The sequence below is a fragment of the Numenius arquata genome, chromosome 4 (genome assembly GCF_964106895.1).
Source record: "Numenius arquata chromosome 4, bNumArq3.hap1.1, whole genome shotgun sequence".
NCBI lineage: Eukaryota > Metazoa > Chordata > Aves > Charadriiformes > Scolopacidae > Numenius > Numenius arquata.
In genome coordinates this window covers 34,705,776-34,726,152 of record NC_133579.1, presented here as the reverse complement: position 1 = coordinate 34,726,152, position 20,377 = coordinate 34,705,776, and the positions used below count along the sequence as shown (strand labels likewise).

Here is a 20,377-nt window from a genome sequence, read left to right as displayed (position 1 = left end):
TCAGAAATATTATATACTAAAGTAATTTATATGTATACCGCATTTATTTGATTAATGCAGCATGCTGAGGAGTGAAAACACATCAGAATTACCAGGAAAAGTTTCCTCACAGTAAGACGCAAAAAGAACTAAAGCTAGTTTCCAATGGGAAGTGATAAAAGCCACATTACATTAAAGACTTAAAATTAAATCAGACAAAGGACTGAAAGATGCATTGTATGGATGGATTTTACATTGTTAGGGAAGTTGACTGAATTACCTTTTCCATTTCTAATTTCTATTATTCTGTGACTTTGCAAGATACATTCCTCTACTGTTTACAAAATAGAGAATGTTACAATTATTATCTATGTCATATGGAATTTTTATGCTATTTCTACAAGACAGACAATGGCAAGGGAACAATGAGAGACAAGTCAACACAATTCTAAGTGAAATGAGGTATCTATACTGCAGTCCAGCAGAGCCCGGGGATATTCGTGCTGGCAACCTTTATTTAATCAATCAAGTCAACCTTTCTGTAAGAAAAAGGTAGTTAATAAGAACAGTGTACCTACACCTATGTCTGCAGTTTATTTTCATTCTTGTCAACATGCCACACTAGAGAAAAAGCAGAAGTACAGTGTTATGCAGTAGAGGAGAGGCTCTCTTGTATGTCAAAGAAGTGACAAATTTCTTTACTTTCAAAAACTTCTTATTTGGAAACCTGCTTGTAGTATATTCTAGGTCTATAGAATGTAGCTCTGTGGAAGCTGCAAATAACTGCATACCAACAGAGGAGAATGACTTAGGCATCCATCATTCAGCTTCAATTTTTCTGCATTTTCTCCTCTTTCTTTACCATTAATGCCAAAGAGATTAAAATTACACAAAATGAGTAGTTCTTCAGAACACTCAAATTTGCATTTAAGTACATGCTTAAATTCTACTTAAGACCATGCTTAGTTTAAGAACAGGCACCACACCAATTCTAATTGTAATCCTGTAAAGAGTGTCTTTCAGAAAATTAGCAAATATATCAGATGCCAGGCTTTTGTTTGCAAGCGAATTTCACGACTGCTTTTGTAACAAAAAATAGCTGTTCTGAACACAAATAGTGGCAGCAACTTCATTATCAAAGTAAAAAAAGATGCTGATAATTTTTTTCATAGTTACAAGAGCAACCTTTAAAGCTGAGAAGAATAAACACCTCTTTGATCATATATTTCATTGAACACTATAGCAATCTTTAAGAATGTCTTAGTTCCTTTAATCTATTACTTTAGCTTCGTGATCATAAACTTGTCTTCTTGTTTGTAATAGAAAACCTGTTCTTCAGATTCTCTGTCATGCTCTATCTTTTCTTTGAACTAAATTTATCAGAGCTCCATTGGCTTGGCTATCCACACCAGGACATTCATCTCTTATTGAGACAGAAGAGAGAACACCCATCATTTCTTCATATCTGCTAAAGGGAAGAAGTTTAACAAATGTTGATCACCTGCAAGAATGTCCCTGTGCAACAACTAGTGCTGATACTAACCAGCTACCCTTGCATCTCTCTTCAGATGACACAGCACTGGATGAATAAACCTGTGCAACATGCTCTAGGTGGACTTGCTTTGGCAGGGGGGTTGGACTAGATGATCTCCGGAGGTCCCTTCCAACCCCATATCATTCTGTGATTCTGTAATATTTTTCAGTGACTATATTTTTGACCCAAAATGCAGTCTAGGTGTTGCTACATACATACAATATGAATTCTCTAACAGTTTTGTCCAGGAAAAAAACCACAGAGTGAGGGTATTTGTGTGGGAGGAGATGAGTTTTACATGTAGGTCATGAGAAAACAATTTCACTTCTATCTTGACTTAAACCTCTGTCTCCCATCAGAGTTAAGTTAGTCAGGATAGTTCCAGCCACTCCTGCTGACATCGTTCAATTTTGCTCACATAAACATACATCTACTGGAGTAAAGGTTAAAGTTTTGCATCCCTAGCATTTGTCCCACCCTGCTAATGGATAGCTCTTCCTCAGTACCTACTGTTGTAGCTTTTTCATTTTTCATGGAACCATTCACAGGAAGTTTGGGTATAACGATAACTTTCTAGCCTCTGGTTGTGACTGTCAGACTGAAGGAAAGGCACTTAAATTCCAGTCCTTACTTCAACAAATGCTCGTTTGAACAAAGTGGAAAGGTTTTGGCTGGAGAAAGCACCACTAAAGCACACTGGTTAGAATATGCTTTGGGAAGTCAAAGAATGAATTCCGTTAGGTGGGGAATTGCTCTCACATGGGCAAGCCAACCTGAGTTACTTACTGAAAACAGCAGCTCTGCTAATCGAAACCTTAATTTTTGTTACTATTCTCACAAAGACACAATTACGAAATGTTCCATTTGAAATAAATAAGTCATTCAATGTGATGTGAAATACAACTTCTGAGCTTTCACTTTAATGAGAAAGGAAGAAAATATTTCATTTTAGTGTAATTGGGCAATAACATTCATGTATTTATTGGCATGACTGCCACAGTAAAAAACCCACCTTTGTCCCCAGTGTCTATGATGAATTGACTCTGAAGTTTTTGGATAACCAGGCTGTTAAATTAGATCACACAAAAAGAAATAGGAACGATCTAGGAATTAAATTATTGTGAATGATGTCTCAGATTTAATATTATGAAATAAAACTCCCAAGAAAGGATTTTCTTCTTTATATTTGCTTCCACATAATCAGTGGAAATTTTAGTAAGAACAGAGTCAAGTCAGTGTTCAGGGCTCCTTAAAAATCTGATATCTCCTTGCACACTAGAGCCTGGCTGGTAAAAGTAGTTTGAGTTCATAAGCATTTTTTCATGTAATTCAAATTAAGTTTAAAAAGGAATTCAGAAATAAAAGAGATTTCTGACTGAACATGGAGCCTTTGCTATATATAAAAGAATAAAGATGCTTTATGTATGCCATGTATATGCCTGTGATGTATTTTTAATGAATAATTTTCTTTCTTCTCTTTCCAAGGCCAGATCTTAAAATAAATGTTAAGGTCCCTCCATTCAATTAAAAACCTGCTCCACATTGTCTTTCAGCAAATTCACAAATCCCTAAACTTTCATTCACATTTTTGTTCTTGCATTTGATTTCAACCAAGACATTGAATATATCCACTCATGGTGCAAATATTGAACAAGCCTTCCCTCTCTACAAATATTGCAAGCTACTAGATACCTGTTTTTCTGTGAGGATGACACGGCCAAGGAGCTGATTTTCAAGCCCTTTCATAGTAACAGTAAAGTCAATCACAGTTGTTCTTGCACTAATTTCTGGAGTGTAGGCAGGATTAGCCAATTTTGTTGTCATATAAAGGGTAAATCCCTTCATCAGATCTACCTCCTTGTCACCTACTTTCACCTGAAAATAAAACATATTACTCAATTTTCAAAAGCTGAATTCAGAAAAACGGTTATTTTATCCAGTGAAAAACAGATTAACTCTTTTTTCACATTTTCATTTACACTTCTAAAACTTTCTGCTTAAGGGGTAAAAAAACCCACCCCAACCCCATGAGTTCACTACTCATCTTCCTAAGTGTTGCAAAGGTGTGAATCTCGGCAGTATCCAGACTACCAGATACACAGCACCTTTCCTATTTTTTAATTTCATGTTCACAATTCATCTTACTTTGTGTGCTGAACCAGATTTTATGAAATTTTTTTCCAAGATGTTATCTAGAGCAGGATCAAGTTCCTCTCCAACATCTTCAATTAACAAAGGTCGGCCAAGGGACAGGCAGTCTTCTATATGACTTCTGAAGAACTTGTGGTTCATAGCTGTAACCTAGGAAGATTGGTTCACAATATAGCATGCATTTGCAAGCACATAGAAAACAGTATAAAATCTATTGCAACTTTCAAAAATTATACTCATTCTGAGATATCTACACAAATTATTACATTGTAGGGACCAACGCTCACCTCTGCTGAAATGAATGGATGGAAGTTTTGCTTTAAGCTTAACAGAATAGCAATAAAGAAGTGTGATCTCCTATCTATTTACTTATCTACATACCTATCTAATCACTGTAGTATTTTAAAATCTTTTAAATATTAATGAATTTATGCTCAGAACACTAATATTAAGTAGGGAAATATTTATAGGGTTCAGACAGGGAATCAGTGTTACATAGAAAGCCTGGTCTCATATCAGGGGTTGAATTTCCAATTCAGTTCCCATTTCACAGTATAAAGTCTTAAAATTGCTAAAAATCACATAGACTCCTTTTCATTTATTTAAATTTAATAAATGTAACATAAGCCTTTGAGATGGTAATTGAATAGCCTTTCCAGGCATCTGTTAAGCCATGGTTTTGGAGTGTTTTTTTTTTACCAGAAAAAAACCCTAGGATAGACATGTTTTTAAAATAAATCATTTTCTTGCAGGCAGTGCTCTTTGAAAAAGGTGTAATTAAAGTATCCAGAGGCACACTACACTGTCTTAAAACAGTATATCATTTAAAAATTAATACTATGTTCCACCACTCAGAACTTTTAGGTTTGTTATCATATAAGCATATGTGTATCCACCAAAAGAGCATGTTGCTTACATTTTCAGTCCAAATGAAACTGAGGGATGCAGTTAGTGTCTTAGTGAGCAACAATATAACCCTAACAAGACCATAACAAATTACAATATCCCAGATGTAAAGGCATAATGTAAACACTTGGGTATTTAGAGTCTTGGCATAACTCTGTTCCTCCTGGACTTTACTTTTACTTGGGGGAAAAGCTACAGCATGGAAGAAAGAGTCAGTGTCGGTCCCGAACTGAAGGAGATTCGATGTTGCCAGTCCTGAGCTCAGCTTGGCAGCTCTCTGAAATGCTGAGTAAGAGATGCAAGTCGCAAAGAGGGTGGAATATGAGATGCGCCCTTCTCTCTATTGTTTCCTGTTGGTTACTCACGCTAGCGTTTCTTGATCCAGTTTTGGGGGGGTAAAGTACGGTCTGATGTAATTTAGAGGAAGTCATGTTATCTACTGTAAGACAGTAGATTTCACATAGTCACAAAATGCCTAAATTCTTTTGTGAATACAACTCATATGCTTTAGGAGAGCTTTTCATCATATTTTTAGTAAAGGCATCCATTTTTCCAAGATCTTTGAATGTTGTACATTGTTTTTCTGTCTCGTCTCAGTCAATACTTGCCATTTCTAGCTGCGTGTCTACACCATTTTTTAAGCATGTTCAACTTACCAGAAGCTGGATTTGGTGTGGGATTGAATGTTGGCCCTTTCTTAACAGTGCTAGGAAATACAGATCTACATCAAACTCCAGAAGGTTAAGGATTTAGCTAATGACATCACCATGATGTCATCAGCTCTCTGGATGTCACCATCCTTACCTTCATTCTCAGTTTCTTCTTCTTACCCATCACTCTCCTTTGTGAAGATGGTATACCATGGTATTCATGGAATAATCTACAGTTGTAGGATAGACTTGATTTATTAACAACTAACTCTTTAGTGAGTTTAGTCTTGATCTGGCCTGAAAATTTATCATGTATTTAGATCTTTATCATAACCCATCTTATCGTTATTGGTCTAACAAAGCATGGAAGGTAGGCTGCTGAGAAGGGGAAAAAAAAGAAAGTTTTGAATTAAATAGAAGACCCAGATCCCAAACAGGATGTACTGCTAGACAGAAAGTAAGAGGGTGAATAAATTAAGCAATAAATATTTTTATCACACACATTTAATCATCAAGATGCAGCCTAAATTTGGGCTTTGTGTTTGATATTCCTCAAAGATCACTAGATTTCCATTCTACCTCCATTCTTTTTCCAATTCCTCCCTTTTTCTTTTCCTTTTCCCTATTTTCCTCTTAAAATGCTTACCCTAAATGATTATTGCCATGCAGCACCAACTGCCTGATCCTGTCTGGTCTTAATTTTGCAAGTCAGTTACTTCCCTCTATGTTTCTCTTTCTCCATGACAAGCAATTAAAAGATTCATCATAAAAATACATATGGCATAACATATAATTCCAATTTGCTCTTGAAACTGTCTTTCTGGGAAATGACAAAGCACTACAAGCTATTTCACCCTGATACAGATAGGTCACAGATTTTGCGTCAGTCTTGTTTTAAATTCTGCCTAACTAGATGTAATAAACATCAGATTTAAATTACATATGGCCAAATTATGATGGCAGAAAAAATAGTTTGCATTGCTGACTATGATGTGACGTGACACACACATAAAAATTATTAAATGAACTACTTACCTGGAGTCCATTATTCTTTTCCTTATTTTTAATCCAGATCTTTCCTTGACCTTGTGGATCAATCAGCAAAGGATATCTAGATGCTTTTGTGACAATGATGCCATTCTGAATTGAAAGGTCATCGTTCGGAAGACCCTGGAGGTTCCATTCACCCACTGTAGCATTGTCAACAAGCATACCAGTGAGGTTCAGGTCCTAATAGAAAATACATAATTACAAAATCAGTACCAGTTAGAGAAGGTATACTAAAATGTTTGATGGCAAGTTTTTTGTCTTATTCCGATCATAATGCATGATAGAATGCATTTGGTAGTTACTGTTTATTGTTTCTTTTCTTTGAAGTTCAGTGCCTAAATCATTGCAGTTGGGCAATAACGAAAGTGAATTCTGTTGAGGCTTTGATGCTCATCAAAGAGTGTCAGAGAAACTCTGAAGGTGGTTCAATATCTAATGACAAGCTGATTTTGGTATTTGCAAACTTTTTTTGCTAGCTCAATAGGAAGGGTTGTTTTGGTCACAAGAGCTTCCTCCTGCTGTAAAGTTGTAAAGTGCCCTCCAAGTAGGTATGTGAATACAGGATGGCTTGTGAGAGACTGAGAGAAAAGAAGATGCACTACAGATCAATAAACATGAACTATCATGGAAAGCTACTGTTGCTATGGTCAGAACTCTTCCCAGCTAATGTATTCTCCTGAAATTTGATTTGCACATGTCAACTAACCTGCTTTATTTTATTCACTAGGAACAGTGACTGGCCTCACAAGTATGTGTATGTGAAGAAAACAGTGCTTAAAATCACAAACCAAGCTCTACAAATCAGAAAAGTAGCTTAATAATGATGTGAATTTAACAAGAATAAAATGAAGGGTTTTTTCTTATTTGCTCCTTATATTTTTCACTCAAGAATTCCTAATTGTAAGCTTTCTCTACAAACGTGTTTAAAAAGAAAGAAAAAGTCTGCGACTCCTGCAAAAATCACATAACTCAGCATCTGAAGTGTAAAGCAAAATTTAAAAATCTGTGAGACGTGATACAATCATGAGAGTTAGTGATACCAGCAGTTGCAAGACTCAAAAGATTTTTTTACCCCTTTGATTTTTTTACTACTCTGATTACTGAAGAATCTGAATGAAGCAACACAAACCATTCTCAGAAGACAGAGAAACTTTAAGAATCCAATTTCCATTTGTGAAAAGGACAGTAAAGGACTTAATAGCCAAATTTTCAACAATTGGAACCTCAAACCGTATTTAGCTCCTTAAGCAGATGAGTAGGGTCTACACAGCTTTGAATTTTTTCTTACTGCAGCAGGAAGTATCAGTCACTATGCAACTCTGAAACTTAGCTAATTTAGGTGCCTAACTACACAGATAGCTAGCTAATTTTAAACAGCTCTCTTTAAATTGTTATGCCTAAATGACTCATACACCCACTGCCAGTTAGTCTGTGACAAAGTAAGGCAGATGTCAAGCCTTTTGCTTGAACTGCAAAGCTGCTTTCTTTCCTGTGTGAGGTATCAAGAGAAGCCCATATGCTGCTTTTTGTGAGTACTTAATTCACTGGAAAAAATTAAATCTCTCTTCCACACACTATCATTGAAATCCTAACCCTGTCTTTAGCAAAAACTATCTAAACAGAATGGTAATTATGGCTTGAAACTTGTTAATTATGGCATTAATTATGGCATTCTGTGTCTAATCTGTCCATGTGAAAAGGAAAGAAAAAAGCAACACAGAAACAATCAAAAAGTATTCCTCAAACTTTGAAGGATGCAGCTGAGATGTAATGCGGCCAGAACATCTTCATACAGGCAGAATTTTAGTTCTTTATGTCTTGCTTTCTAAGGATATTATACATCCAAGTTCTTATCCTTAAATGGTAAGAATCTGGACAGATATTCCCCAAGGTAAATAGCTTTTAAGAACATTTTGTACACTGAATTTGAGAAAGACCCTCTCTGGGATGAATGTATGTATGATAACTCCCATAGCACATGGGTAAAGAATCTTGCCTGAGACCGTACTGCTACTGGTACTTTATTAATAAATCCATCTTGGCCTTACATATTACTTATCATCAGGAGCTTTCAAAAGTAACTTCTGTGAGATGAACAGCATGACAAACCTCTCATGGCAAAGAGGTCTCCCTAATACAGGTTTTGAGTGTCAAATCCCCCAAGAACCTGAAAAGAAGATGCAGCAGGGATACTAATCTACCTTCAACTGCTTCACAGTGGCACAGCCACAGCTGTACACAGGTTGCTCACTTGCTCCCAGCACTTTCCAACAGCACCTGCTCTGTCAAAAGCTTTGACAGCCAAGGACAGGAGCCATTTGGGCTTAATGCCTCCACTCCTGTACTGAGAGTAGGAAAGACTCCCTGAACTATTTCTCCAACCTTTACTGCTGGAGAAAATGTACAGAGGCATTCACAAAACCAAGTGGAAGGCAACATGGACGGATTACTCAGAAAGACGGTTTTGATTATTATGGCCAAAATTCTGCCTTAAGCATGAAAACGTCTTCAAGGTGCAAGGAAGAATATTACACAGACCTCCTAAAAATCATGGAATAGGAACAAGGCTGCCGCTGGCCACGAGCAAAGCCTCTGCAACAGAACAGCTGCCAAGTCTGGCACGCTGGAGGCAGATCATGGTAAAAGGAAAGAACGAGATTCATGTAAAGGAACCTCCCCTGGATCATAGTCCCAGCATGCAGGTCGCTCACTTTAATAAAGGTAGTATATGATGAAGCAGGCAACTGAAGCTGCATGATGGGACCGTGGCTCCGCTGCATTTTAGGCCACCTCTGCCCGCACAGACTTGGGCCAGTTGAGGACAAGCTGTAATGTCAGACTCACTGAGAACAGCCTCACTGGTGACATTTGGATTTAAGAGCTTAGACTGGAGCAAGCTGAAATGGTGTACATCAAGCTTTACAAAATCCAGATTTTATTTAACTTCGTCATTTCAACAAGACACTTCAAATTAAACTAAATTAAATTATGTGGGTACACAGCATAGGGTATGACAGAAGGGTATTAATTGATAATACATGGAGGTGCAGAGGTGATATTTCCTGGTTCAAAATGTGCAATGGTCTTTTCTATAATTGGGTGCAAGAGTATTTTTATATCAATCAAGAATTAATCAAGCTACACTAAGAATAAAATTGTGATGCTTTAAAAAGGAAAAACTGTTTAGTTCCATTTTACAGATATTTTCTAGCAAATCTAGATTATTAAAAAGTTCTGCTTAAGCAATCCTAAATGAAAGTAATGGAGATTTATATTCCTAGTTTGTTGTGTTCAAAATTTAATATATTAAGAACAGTAGGTTAAAGAGTTTATGATGTAATATGTCAGAAATACAAAATATATGAAAAACCTTTCATTCAAATTCACCCTTTATATTCTACATTTACAGCTCAGAGTGAAAAGGGAATATCAAGAGAGAGAGCAGATTTTCAGTGGCAGCGCCATGAGACTGTAGGTGGTAAAAGTGGAAATAGGGTAAATCTTGCTGGATCCCTGGAAGTTGGTTGGGCTATGACTCCCACCCAACCCAAAAGCCACAGCCCAATCTCCCCGCCTCTGTGCCATCCTGTGAGACTAACTCGGGAGCTGCTCCTTCAAAGTCTGCCTGGAAAACCTTAGGGGCACAGCAATATCAGTTGTGGGGTGGTGTTCTCAACCACATACCCACAAGTTATTCCTTGCAAGGCAGTAACTTAAAATCTTAAGGAAGACAGTTACAACTGTTTTTTGCAATATACATATTTTCCACTTTCAGTAAACGTTCAATGTGGCTGATTTGCCTCACTTTATGACTGAAATTATGGACACAACATGACATTTGCTAAAAACCCACCAACTGTGGGGAAAAACTGTGATTACCTGATGCAACCACTTATGATAAGGTAAATCTATTCTACGCTGGAAAATTTTACTTTGTTTCCCACATTACACAATTTCCTCCCAGGGCAGCTGACCTCAGACACCATCTCCCTCAGATTTGCCAGAGCAATAGCCTATATACCAGTCTTGCAATGCGTGACAGTATAAAGAGGATCTTAAACCACATTTTTTTAGATGCTCAGTTGTCAACTGCTATGATTTTTTATTTATTAATAATTTGATGGAATGTGAAAGCCTGTAAATAATCTTCCAATTATGTACTTTTCTGGAACGGAATGCTCTGAACATTATTTCTCTGCAAGATCTTACTCTTTGATCAGGACAGAGAGTGAACACTTACATTACTGTATGGAATCTTGCTGTTGTCCATCTCTTTCTTCCACAACTGGAGCAGCAAATTCCTGTACTCCTGATTGAAAGGTCCAGAATAAGAGAGAAATCCAGTGGCCAGAAGAACATTCCCCACTAAATTAATAATTTGATTTTGAAAGTTTTTGCTGCTTGCTGTCCAACGAAGCTGTATGTAAAATATTTTAAAGAGATTAGATTAAGCAAACACAAAACTAACATGAAGATCTAAATTTAAGAATTTATCTCTTTCTGGTAAATAATTGTTCTTCAAGCCAGAAGTATTTTTGGCTTTAAATCATTCTTCTCAGAAGTAAAAGTTTGCTTGGAAGACGTGGCAACCACCTAAGTGTAGAAAAAGCATCTTTGCCAACAAGCTGGCCAAACTGGTAAGAAGTGCTTTAAAGGAGAAAGGAAGTGGGAGGGAGAGGATGATCAACAATCATGTGAGGAAGTGGAGGACAGGGTTGGCAAACAAAATACACGGGGTGATATAAACAGTAGGGACCTTGTAATCATTAAAACAGGACTAATGGAAGACCACTCCAAGCATATCCATATAAGCAAAGAAGTGCCTACCAGACAGAACGATGGGGATAGCTTTCATACTGTTTCTAGGAAATTAGCACAGCTGGGCACTTCTCTGAAGTGCTTGTACACTAATGTGCGCAGATGGAGAACAAACGAGGAATTAGAAGCCTGCATACGGTTGCAGAGTCATGATCTCATGGTGATCATGGGGGACATGGTGGAGTGCACGACTGGAGTGCTGCAGCAGGTGTATACAGGTTTGTTAGGAAGGACAGGCTGGGAAGGTGAGGAGGGGAGTTTTCTTTTATGCAAGAGAGCAGTTAGAATGCATGGAGCTCTGCATCTGAGATTCTGGGATGGACAATGAGCCAGCTGAGAGTGTATTGGTTAGTATTAGAGGGCAGACCACCATGGGCAATGCTGTGTGTGTCTCTTACAGACAATGTGATCAGGAAGAAGTAGATGAGGTCTTTTTCAGACAATGGGAAGAAACTTCTCGTTCACAGGACCGGCTCTACACAGGGGACCTTAACCACTCTGATATCTTCTGGAGGGACAACACAGCAAGACACAAGCAATCCAGGAGGTTTTAAGGAGTGCACTGACAAAAAATTCTTAGCACAGGTAACTGAGGATCCAATGAGGGAAGGCGGTTTGCTGAATGTCTGACTTGCAAAGAAGAAATAACTGGTTAGGGATGTAAAGGTTGGGGGCAGCCTTGACAGAGACAATTGAGATTGTTTAGCCCTGAGAACGGACAGCTCAGGGGGAATTTTATCAATGTGTACAAATACCTGATTGGAGAGTGTAAAGATGATGATGCCAGGCTCTTTTCAGTGATACCCAGTAAAAGGACAAGGGGCCACCAGCACAAATTGAAATATGAAAAATTCCAATTAAACACACAAAAAACTTTTTTACAGTGAGAGTAGTCAAGGACTGGAATAGGTTTCCAAGAGAGGTTGTGGAGTCTCCATATTTGGAGATATTCAAAACCCAACTGGACAATGCCCTGAGCAGCCTGCTCTATTTGACCTTGCTCTCAGCAGGGAGGTTTAGGTTAAATGATATCCAGAGGTCCTTTCCAATCTCAATTATTCCATGATTCTGTGATTTTCTGAATATTTTTTTTGAGCTTTATTCATTCCTTCCTCTCCAGACTTCTGTTCCCTTCCAATCACTCTGCATGCAATCTTGGTCAAGACCTCCATGTTTTAAATTTAGAAAATACACATTTGACCTAGTGTCAGTTTTGGTCAAGGCTCCAAGTGCCATATATAGTCTTTTAATTTTTTGTCTCAGTTTTCAAAAGTAGAATGGAATAACAGCTCTTCCAAGACCTCATAGCACAAGGCTGCAGAAAACCCACAATAAGGCACTGTAACTTCCTATTTTGGTGTTGCTCTTAAGTTTAGAAATTCACTGAAAAATATGATAAAGCATCAAACATTTTTGACTGATATGTTTTGAAGTGCAGCTATGCAAATAAATGCTAAAGTCCTGGCCCCACAGAACACAATGGTTGAACTCAAAACTCTCATCAGTTTTGACTCTGTGTGATATCAACCAAGGAATTATCAAAGCAAACAATCAGATGAGAAAAAAGAGTATCCTGCTTCCTCAGGAAACCTTCAGGCTGAAGCCAGAAAAATCTGCAGAGAAAAGGTAAATTTCAAGCTCAGTGCAGAAGATAATGATTAGCTCATAATTCTGTAAAAGGCTCCAACAGAAAGCTGAACTTCAAATATAATTCAGGAAATTAGTCAAGCTTCAAATTCCTATTCTTGTATACTTGGTGAGAAAAAGAGAGTAATCCTTCTTATAAATATTTTAGGGCAATTATTTAGGTTAAGCCTAATTCCTTTTCTTACTAAAGCTAAAAGCAGTTTGGCTCCTTGGCTTTAAATCTGAACTTTATCCCAATATGAGCAGTATGATACGACATAAATCGTCATACAGAAGAATTAAGACAAGAAATTGTTTTACTTTGTCAGATACATTAAGTTCAAGCAAAAAACATACATATAACTAAAACAAAGTGTCATATGATATTAAGATGTCACCATGCCTTGAATTTCTTGAGCGCTACTAATGAACATTATGGAGTATTCTCAAAACTGTGCACCTACTTTGCGCTGGAAACCTACTCATATGTTCTAGTACCTTTTCTCCACCTAATCCTTCAATCAGAGCTGTGGCATTGTTCATCTTCCTTCTGCATGCCTCAGCATCATCGAGTAAGGCCTGCTTCTCTTTCATAGCAGTATCATACATGGCTTGTACTCGATCCAGTTCCATTTGCTTCTCATCCAGCCGAATTTGTGCATTATTCAGTTCCGTTTGGGCAGCTGCAAGTCTTCCCTCTTGCAAGGCTAAATTTGCCTACAAACATTTAAAAGTAAAAAGTAGTTAATTCCTATTATTTAGCAAGAGCAAATTACATTCATTTAATGGCATATACTGTACTGTATTTGGTACTTTTAAAAACAACATGTTTAAGATTACTGCATTTTTTTCCTTTATTACTTTTCAAGTAAAACCAGAACACAAACATAACATTAAAGTTATTCAGTGCAACCTCAAAATGTTTTAATAATATTTTCAGAATGATCTATTGATCACACAATGATCAATGATTTGAAATCACAATACACTTGAAATAGCTGTATACTAGATATACGAGGCAATCCCTACAATGTTTTCTGTAATATATTCTCAGTCCAAAAGAAAATTAATAATAATAATGATAATGAAAACTACTCTTCTCCTCTTTTTTCCCATCACGTATTTCTACAATAAAAATATAACAAATGCATTTTTTTGCTCCTTTGGAAACTACAACTCTAGAGACTTTTCTCACATCTCTATATAAATTAAAATTATGAGTTGTCAGTCATTTAAACATGGTCTCTTAACTTGTATACTCCTAACGGGGGGGGAGGGGGGAGTATTCTGTGAATTCAGAATGTGTTTCCAAATACATGTTTGCAAAGGGCTAGAGACTGACAAAGTTCTCACAAAATTCACACTTACAGATAAAGGTTGCTTCCATTTACTCTGAATATTTAAAACACTTGTTTAAATATCATGTTTCTTATTTCTATTTTTTTTCTGCTATAAGAGTTATGCAGATGGGAACCAAAAATCTGTAAAAACTGTTTTAATACAAATACAAAACTTGACACTCATATCACACCAGAAGAGTAACAGTACAACGAATCTCTGGGATGACTCTTAGTAAAAAGTATAACCATGGGTTGGGTTTTTACATCAGATCCTAACTAAAAATATACATTTAATTCTTATCAAAATATGCTAAAATCAGCAGATCCTGTCTATGGAGAGAAAGTTCTCTCTTTTGGGCATTCAAGCTTTAAAAACTCCTCTTACTATTTTGTCGTATTGAAGCAGTTACCTTATTAATCCACTGCCGTCAGGCCTTTCTTACTGAGATTCAGAAAGAGCCCTGCACCAGCCCTCTCTCTCCTACCTCACCCCTGTCACCCCTTCCCCAGGGTAGACCATCCTCTTATCCTTAAACTCTGTGAGCGCTAAAAACAGGAGTAAAACCAAGTTATGACATACTGTTTCACCCCCAGCTGGCAAATTGTGAGGTTAAACAGCGAACAAGATCCTTGGAGAGTTGGGAAGAACAGCGTAGGCAGAACAGCTGGAACAACAGAGAACTTACACCTGGCTGTGTAAATTCATATTTCACCTTGACATTTATCACAGCAGGATGTGAACCTCAACGGAAAAGAGTGGCCATGTGAATCCCCAATACATATGACCAGTGATGCCTTGTAAATGTGAAAAACAGACCTCTGTGCAGCAATAAACTACCTAGAAAGGTGCAAAAGACTGGTAAAAAGACTTCCTAGTTCTTAAAAGCTCTTAAAAGGCTACCAGCTTTGAAGACGTAGGGACAAAGAAAAAATATATTGTACTCTAACATGAAAAAAACCCAAAATTATTTACACAAGATTTTATGGGATCTCTAGTATAATAAGAAATTATTTTACAGAAAATTTAACCAAAGTTTTCAGCCAATTTTAGGGTAATCATAACACAGTCAATACATTTTGGTATTAGTTTGATTTGTAGGCTGTTTAATAATATATGATGAATAGTGGTTGGTTGCACCACAAGAATGACTGCTAACATACCAGGATGAGCCACCTATGTGATTCCCAAAGGCAGAAAGACTACTTGTTTCAGATTACCCTACGAAAACATCACTATTTGCTCTCTCCCTGTCTTTTCTTTCCAACTCCATTTTTCAAAATTACATGGGTACAAACACTGCTTTTGTATTGACAGCACTGGCAGGTTGGCTGGCAGCTTCCTCTGCAGAGCTTTGCCATGAGAGCAGGAGGCGAGTTCTGCTGCCAAGGAGAATCTTCTGCACAAGAAGGCTACTACAGTCACAAGCAACCTCACAGAAAGATTTCCAGCCAATTAAAGGCAGGAAGAGAATGTGTCTCCCAACCACAAAGAACCACTGTGGCCTTTCTAATTTTAGTGGCACTGCTATGTGAACAAGCTTCACACCCTCCATTTCATCCCTATGAGTCACGCAGCAAAGCAAGGATTCACAATTTGTTCCAGTTGGATGCAGTGTGAAAGCCTGAATAAATGGATTTTATGTGAATGAATCATGAGGATTCGAGACATGAGATCCACACTCTTATCTCCCAGAGCTCCCAGAAACGGGGTGGGGGGGCTACGCTAGAACATGCCTAGGCTTGTGTGAGAGCAGCAGCTTCAGCCTTTTCTTGCCATTGGCTTTGTGGGGACCCACACAGAGAATCCTCTCAACGTCTGCACCACACAGTGCCTCTACCTGCTCTCTGCGTCTGGCTGCATGGGGCACGTTATGGAGATGGTACCTGTGCCAACCAGGGCCACAGACTAAATTGTTAAGCAGCTATCTTGCCTTCTTCTGGGATGCCCTCAGAGAGGACTTCATCGCAGGTAGTGAGATGATCCTGCCCCTTTTAACCTTTTTGCATTCCACATAAGACCAGGACAAATAAACACATAATTATAGTCCACAGCTATACTATTAAATTAAACATGCTCAGGACCTTTCTCTGGCACTGAGGTTAACTAGCATAAAGCAGCCCACGTTAAGCTCTCCCAGCCTCTAAAACAGTACAGCTGCATGCAAACAGCCTCATGGAAATGGCCCTCGGACCAAGCTAGTACCTGAAAGGTGCCCAGAGATTGCTGAGAAAATGCTGCTTGGCCAAAACCAAATTCACACTAGGGATCATTCTAACAATTTAACAGTGCAGATGATCACTTTCCAGTGTCTAGAAAAATTCCCTAGCACTGTTTAATTTATTAGTATTGACATAGCCGTAAGTTTCTTGTTGATTCATTGCAAACTCAATTTTGCAAAGCAGCAAGTATATCTGGCCCTGATCCAAGAAGGCATTTAAATAAAAATGCCTTCTCCATTAAAAAACCTCACATATTTAATGCTATCCCTGCTCTTGAATTTAATGCCCAGACCAACCCCAAATCACTCTGAAGACCAGCTGTTGCTCAGTAAATTCAGGAAATGTTACTAGAAGTAGGAAAACCCATAAGAAAAAAAAAAAGCAGCTGAAACTTTACAGTCCATCACAGGTAAGGAAGATTTGGAGCTTTCCTAGCATCTCTCATTTCAGGAATTTTAGCTTTCCAAGTTTACTGCTCCTACAGTCCAATTGAGCACTCACTACTGCTGGACCAGGCCAGAAGTACTTGGACACTGTCACTCTGCTCTTGAACCTCTGTGGATGACCTGTGTGACCACCTTTGCCTTTTGCTTCAATTCTGCCCTGGGCACATAGCATCTGACTGACAACTCTTCACAGCAGTGCAATCTCAAGCTGCTCCTGTCCCCCATCACTGCAGATTTTTCACATGTATCAGCTTCCTCAGAGCCTCAAAATCATGATTACTTTGGATTCATCATTATTTGGGGATACATTATAAGAGAGGCAAATGCATACGCAGGTTTTGCAGACATTCCAAAAATAATGTTTTCACTTCACCAATTTAAAATATATATATATACACACAGAAGTATACATATATACATATGAACACTTGCAAACAGATCCATGCAGAGTGACATTAATAAAGTATTGGCCTCAATTTCTTTGCTATCACTGACCATTCTTTGGGATTAAAACAACCTTTGAAAGACACAGAGATCATGCCTCTTATCTGCTTTTCGCAGCCTCTGCTAGCTCCTGAAAGATTCTCCATTTTTTCCATTCAGTTACATGTCCTGACTTCAATCTGTGTTAGGTGATCTAATCCTCCCCTTCACCCCCCAGGGTATATGCTTTCCTTCCACAATTATTGTGGGCCTTGAATTCAGACTTGAATGCTTGTTTTCCTGCCCAGTGGGTATTACCTTGACAAGGACACACTTATTTAAATGGATGACCATCAAATTTTGACACTCCTTCACTATTACCTCTTTCTGAGGTGCAAGATTTCCTCTTATTGCCTGCTGTGGTTTTTAGTTCAGCATGGAGACAAGTGAAAGCAGAAAAGGCAATAAAGTCTCATATTTAAAACTGAGTTTGAGAGGAAGAATCCCCAGTATCAAACAGAATTTATAAAGCATAAACAAACTTCCCTTGATCATCATAACGGCCTAAGAACTTAATTGAAATCACTGGAGACACCTCTGAGGGAAATTGTACCCCTGTGCACAGTATTTTAAAAGGAGGCTACCAGAATCACAGCAAAAGCCAGGGCTTCTTCATTCTTCAACTAATGGATAAATAGCAGATGGTGTTTCAGCATTATCAGGTTAATCTAGCAGGCTTGTTTACTAGGTAACAAGCTAGAGAGGAACAGCTCATGGTCGTGCTGAAGGTTTATAGGAAAGTAGCACACACATGGCGACCACAGTATGATAAGCAACAACACAGCACTGTATTTGCAGGCAACATTTGGTTATACTGTCTGTATTTGTAACTAATGACCCTTAGGCTGCAGGCCACATATCTAAAGAATGTAGGTATCCATTTCTAGGAATGAGTTCATTTTTGCACCCTATATTTACTAAAATATAAGTCACTATTAATTAGTTTTCACAAGTTGTCACATTTAAGATAAATGAGGCACTGAGTCTCAGTTAAGATGCAATTTAGAAATATATATAGGATGGATTTTGCAGGTGTTGAAGGGGGTTTATGTCCTAGAACAGCAGTTAGGATAAAGCAGCTTGATTAATTCATTCAGTAAAACTGCTTTTAGCACTGGATGATTTAGCCTGTGCTAGTACTTTATGCAGTTTAATTGTACATTTATTTTCAATTATTTTCTTAGCATCACTCCAGTGCTTCCCGCAATATCTCCTGCGTACTTTAAACACTTCCTCCCTCTGTCATCTTCAGTTTTAAAATATTTGTGACTGTTGCTATACCTGACAATAGGCACCACTTTGCCAAGAAATGGATGTTCAGTTTTTTTATCAGCTACAGTGCGACAAGAACATAAATACTTGAATACAAAGTTAAATTTATATGTAATCTTAAGTCATATATACTCAAATAAAAACTGCAAGAGCGCTTTTGCAGCTTTCAGAGTTGCATCTGCATATAAAGCCCCTATTTCCTCTAGGTCTTGCTCTCTTTTATAGCTCTCAATAGCCACATTTCAAATTCTATTTTCATTAGTGAACAGCCCATTATTTGAAAAGGGAATTGCTACTTATATATCACAGAAATATAGTCTTCTCTATCAGTTACTTGAATCAAAAATACCATGCTTTTAACAAATTTGAATCAGATCTGCCTAGATATACTAAAAGAATATGCCAAGAGTTCTGAATATACCATTGATACAGTGGTTATACAATAGGAGACTGAACAGAAGTACAGTGGAAGCATAACCAATTGAATATATTTCTTCAGAAAAGAGCCATAAAATCCCCTGTGGAAGCAACGATTATAAATCACTATATAAATATTCAAAGTCTTTTTTTTCCAATATGCTTATAAATGAAACATTTCCAAGACAATAAAGGTATCTGTAGGAATGCAGACAATGGTAGCTGATCCATTTCTACTGTCGTTTCATGTTACAACAGAGTTCTATGCCAGGAGACCACTTTACTATACATACACTCACATGTAGCAGTTTGACACTCCAAAGTTTGAGAGTGCTGAATTCCAGCTAAATTCATTAAAGAATACCTCGGTGCCAAGAACAGTCTCTCCTCTCCCAGTTTCTACCAAGACCACAATGAGTATGGTCCTTCCCAGGCCAGTATGACTGAGGAGAAGTTTTCTTGAAACCATAGCGGTTTTGGGCATTAAGTCCGAGAGTAGAGACAGTATCGGTATCTCGCACTTGCAGATAGCCAGGCTCCATAAGGAACCTGTGTACTGAAGCTCCCGTTGAAAACTGACATCGTTCACGCAAGTTAACAACTGTACCACAGGGTAGCTGTGTAAGAGGAAAAAATTGCCAGGACATTTAACCTCTGTGTGCTTGACTTCACAACTGGATGTGAATAAACAAGAATCTCTTGTAATTCGTGATCTTTTTTAGCCAAAATAATGCAACACTTTTTCCACTCAACTACAGCCATCTGTCAGAAAAATAAAACAAGTAATGTGAAATACCTTAAGAGGAAGAACTTCTTTATTAATACCATAGAAGTAAGCCATTGCTTGTGTCCATGAGCAAAGACCTGCTACATTTCCACACACTTTTTTAGCAGTCTCAAGATTATAATCCTCCATATCCAAATAAGGCTCTAAAAGCTCCACAGTTTCTCCTGTAATTGAGTCCTAGTAAATGGAAAGGAAAAATTATTTTTTAAAATGGATTTTAGAATAAATACTGCTTCACACTTTTCTGTTTAAAAACATGGTGCTACCACTTCTTACAGAAGAAACGAACAAAACAACACTATTGCCTTTCACTCTTACAAAGGACAGAAGATTAGTTGTTTTTTGTGAACTCAAGTGAAAATAACTCCTACTTGCATCACAACAGATTGACTTGAGTTTGCATTTAATATCCCTATTTGACCCATAAGATTTACAGACATAACTTGTGTTCGTAGCTCCATGACAACTTAAGCTATCTAAGCTATTCCTGCAGCACTGTACCTACCTTCTTTCCTCTCCCCCTCAACCAGATGTTCTTGCCCCACCTTTAACACCATCACCAATGCTCAGTGAGCTAGTTTGGAAGCTAATATGACAGAAATCTAACTCAGCAACCTAGTGATTAGTTTTCTTCTAGGCTAGTTCCCTGAACAAGCTCACCACAGCATCAAGCAGGCACCAATGTGAACACAGCTGAG

General features: G+C 37.8%; 1 protein-coding gene across 1 annotated transcript in view; it reads right to left on the bottom strand.

Moving 5' to 3' along the window:
* The window catches only part of LOC141464169 (dynein axonemal heavy chain 5-like), a 159,570-nt gene that overhangs the window by 43,425 nt on the left and 95,768 nt on the right, over positions 1-20,377 (bottom strand). Inside the window, exons 60-65 of the mRNA XM_074146952.1 lie at positions 19,689-19,856; positions 13,213-13,431; positions 10,511-10,687; positions 6,256-6,450; positions 3,659-3,814; positions 3,206-3,388 (exon numbers count right to left, since the gene is read on the bottom strand). Coding sequence (XP_074003053.1) covers positions 3,206-3,388; positions 3,659-3,814; positions 6,256-6,450; positions 10,511-10,687; positions 13,213-13,431; positions 19,689-19,856 — 1,098 coding nt within the window. The remainder of the gene's footprint in view (positions 1-3,205; positions 3,389-3,658; positions 3,815-6,255; positions 6,451-10,510; positions 10,688-13,212; positions 13,432-19,688; positions 19,857-20,377) is intronic.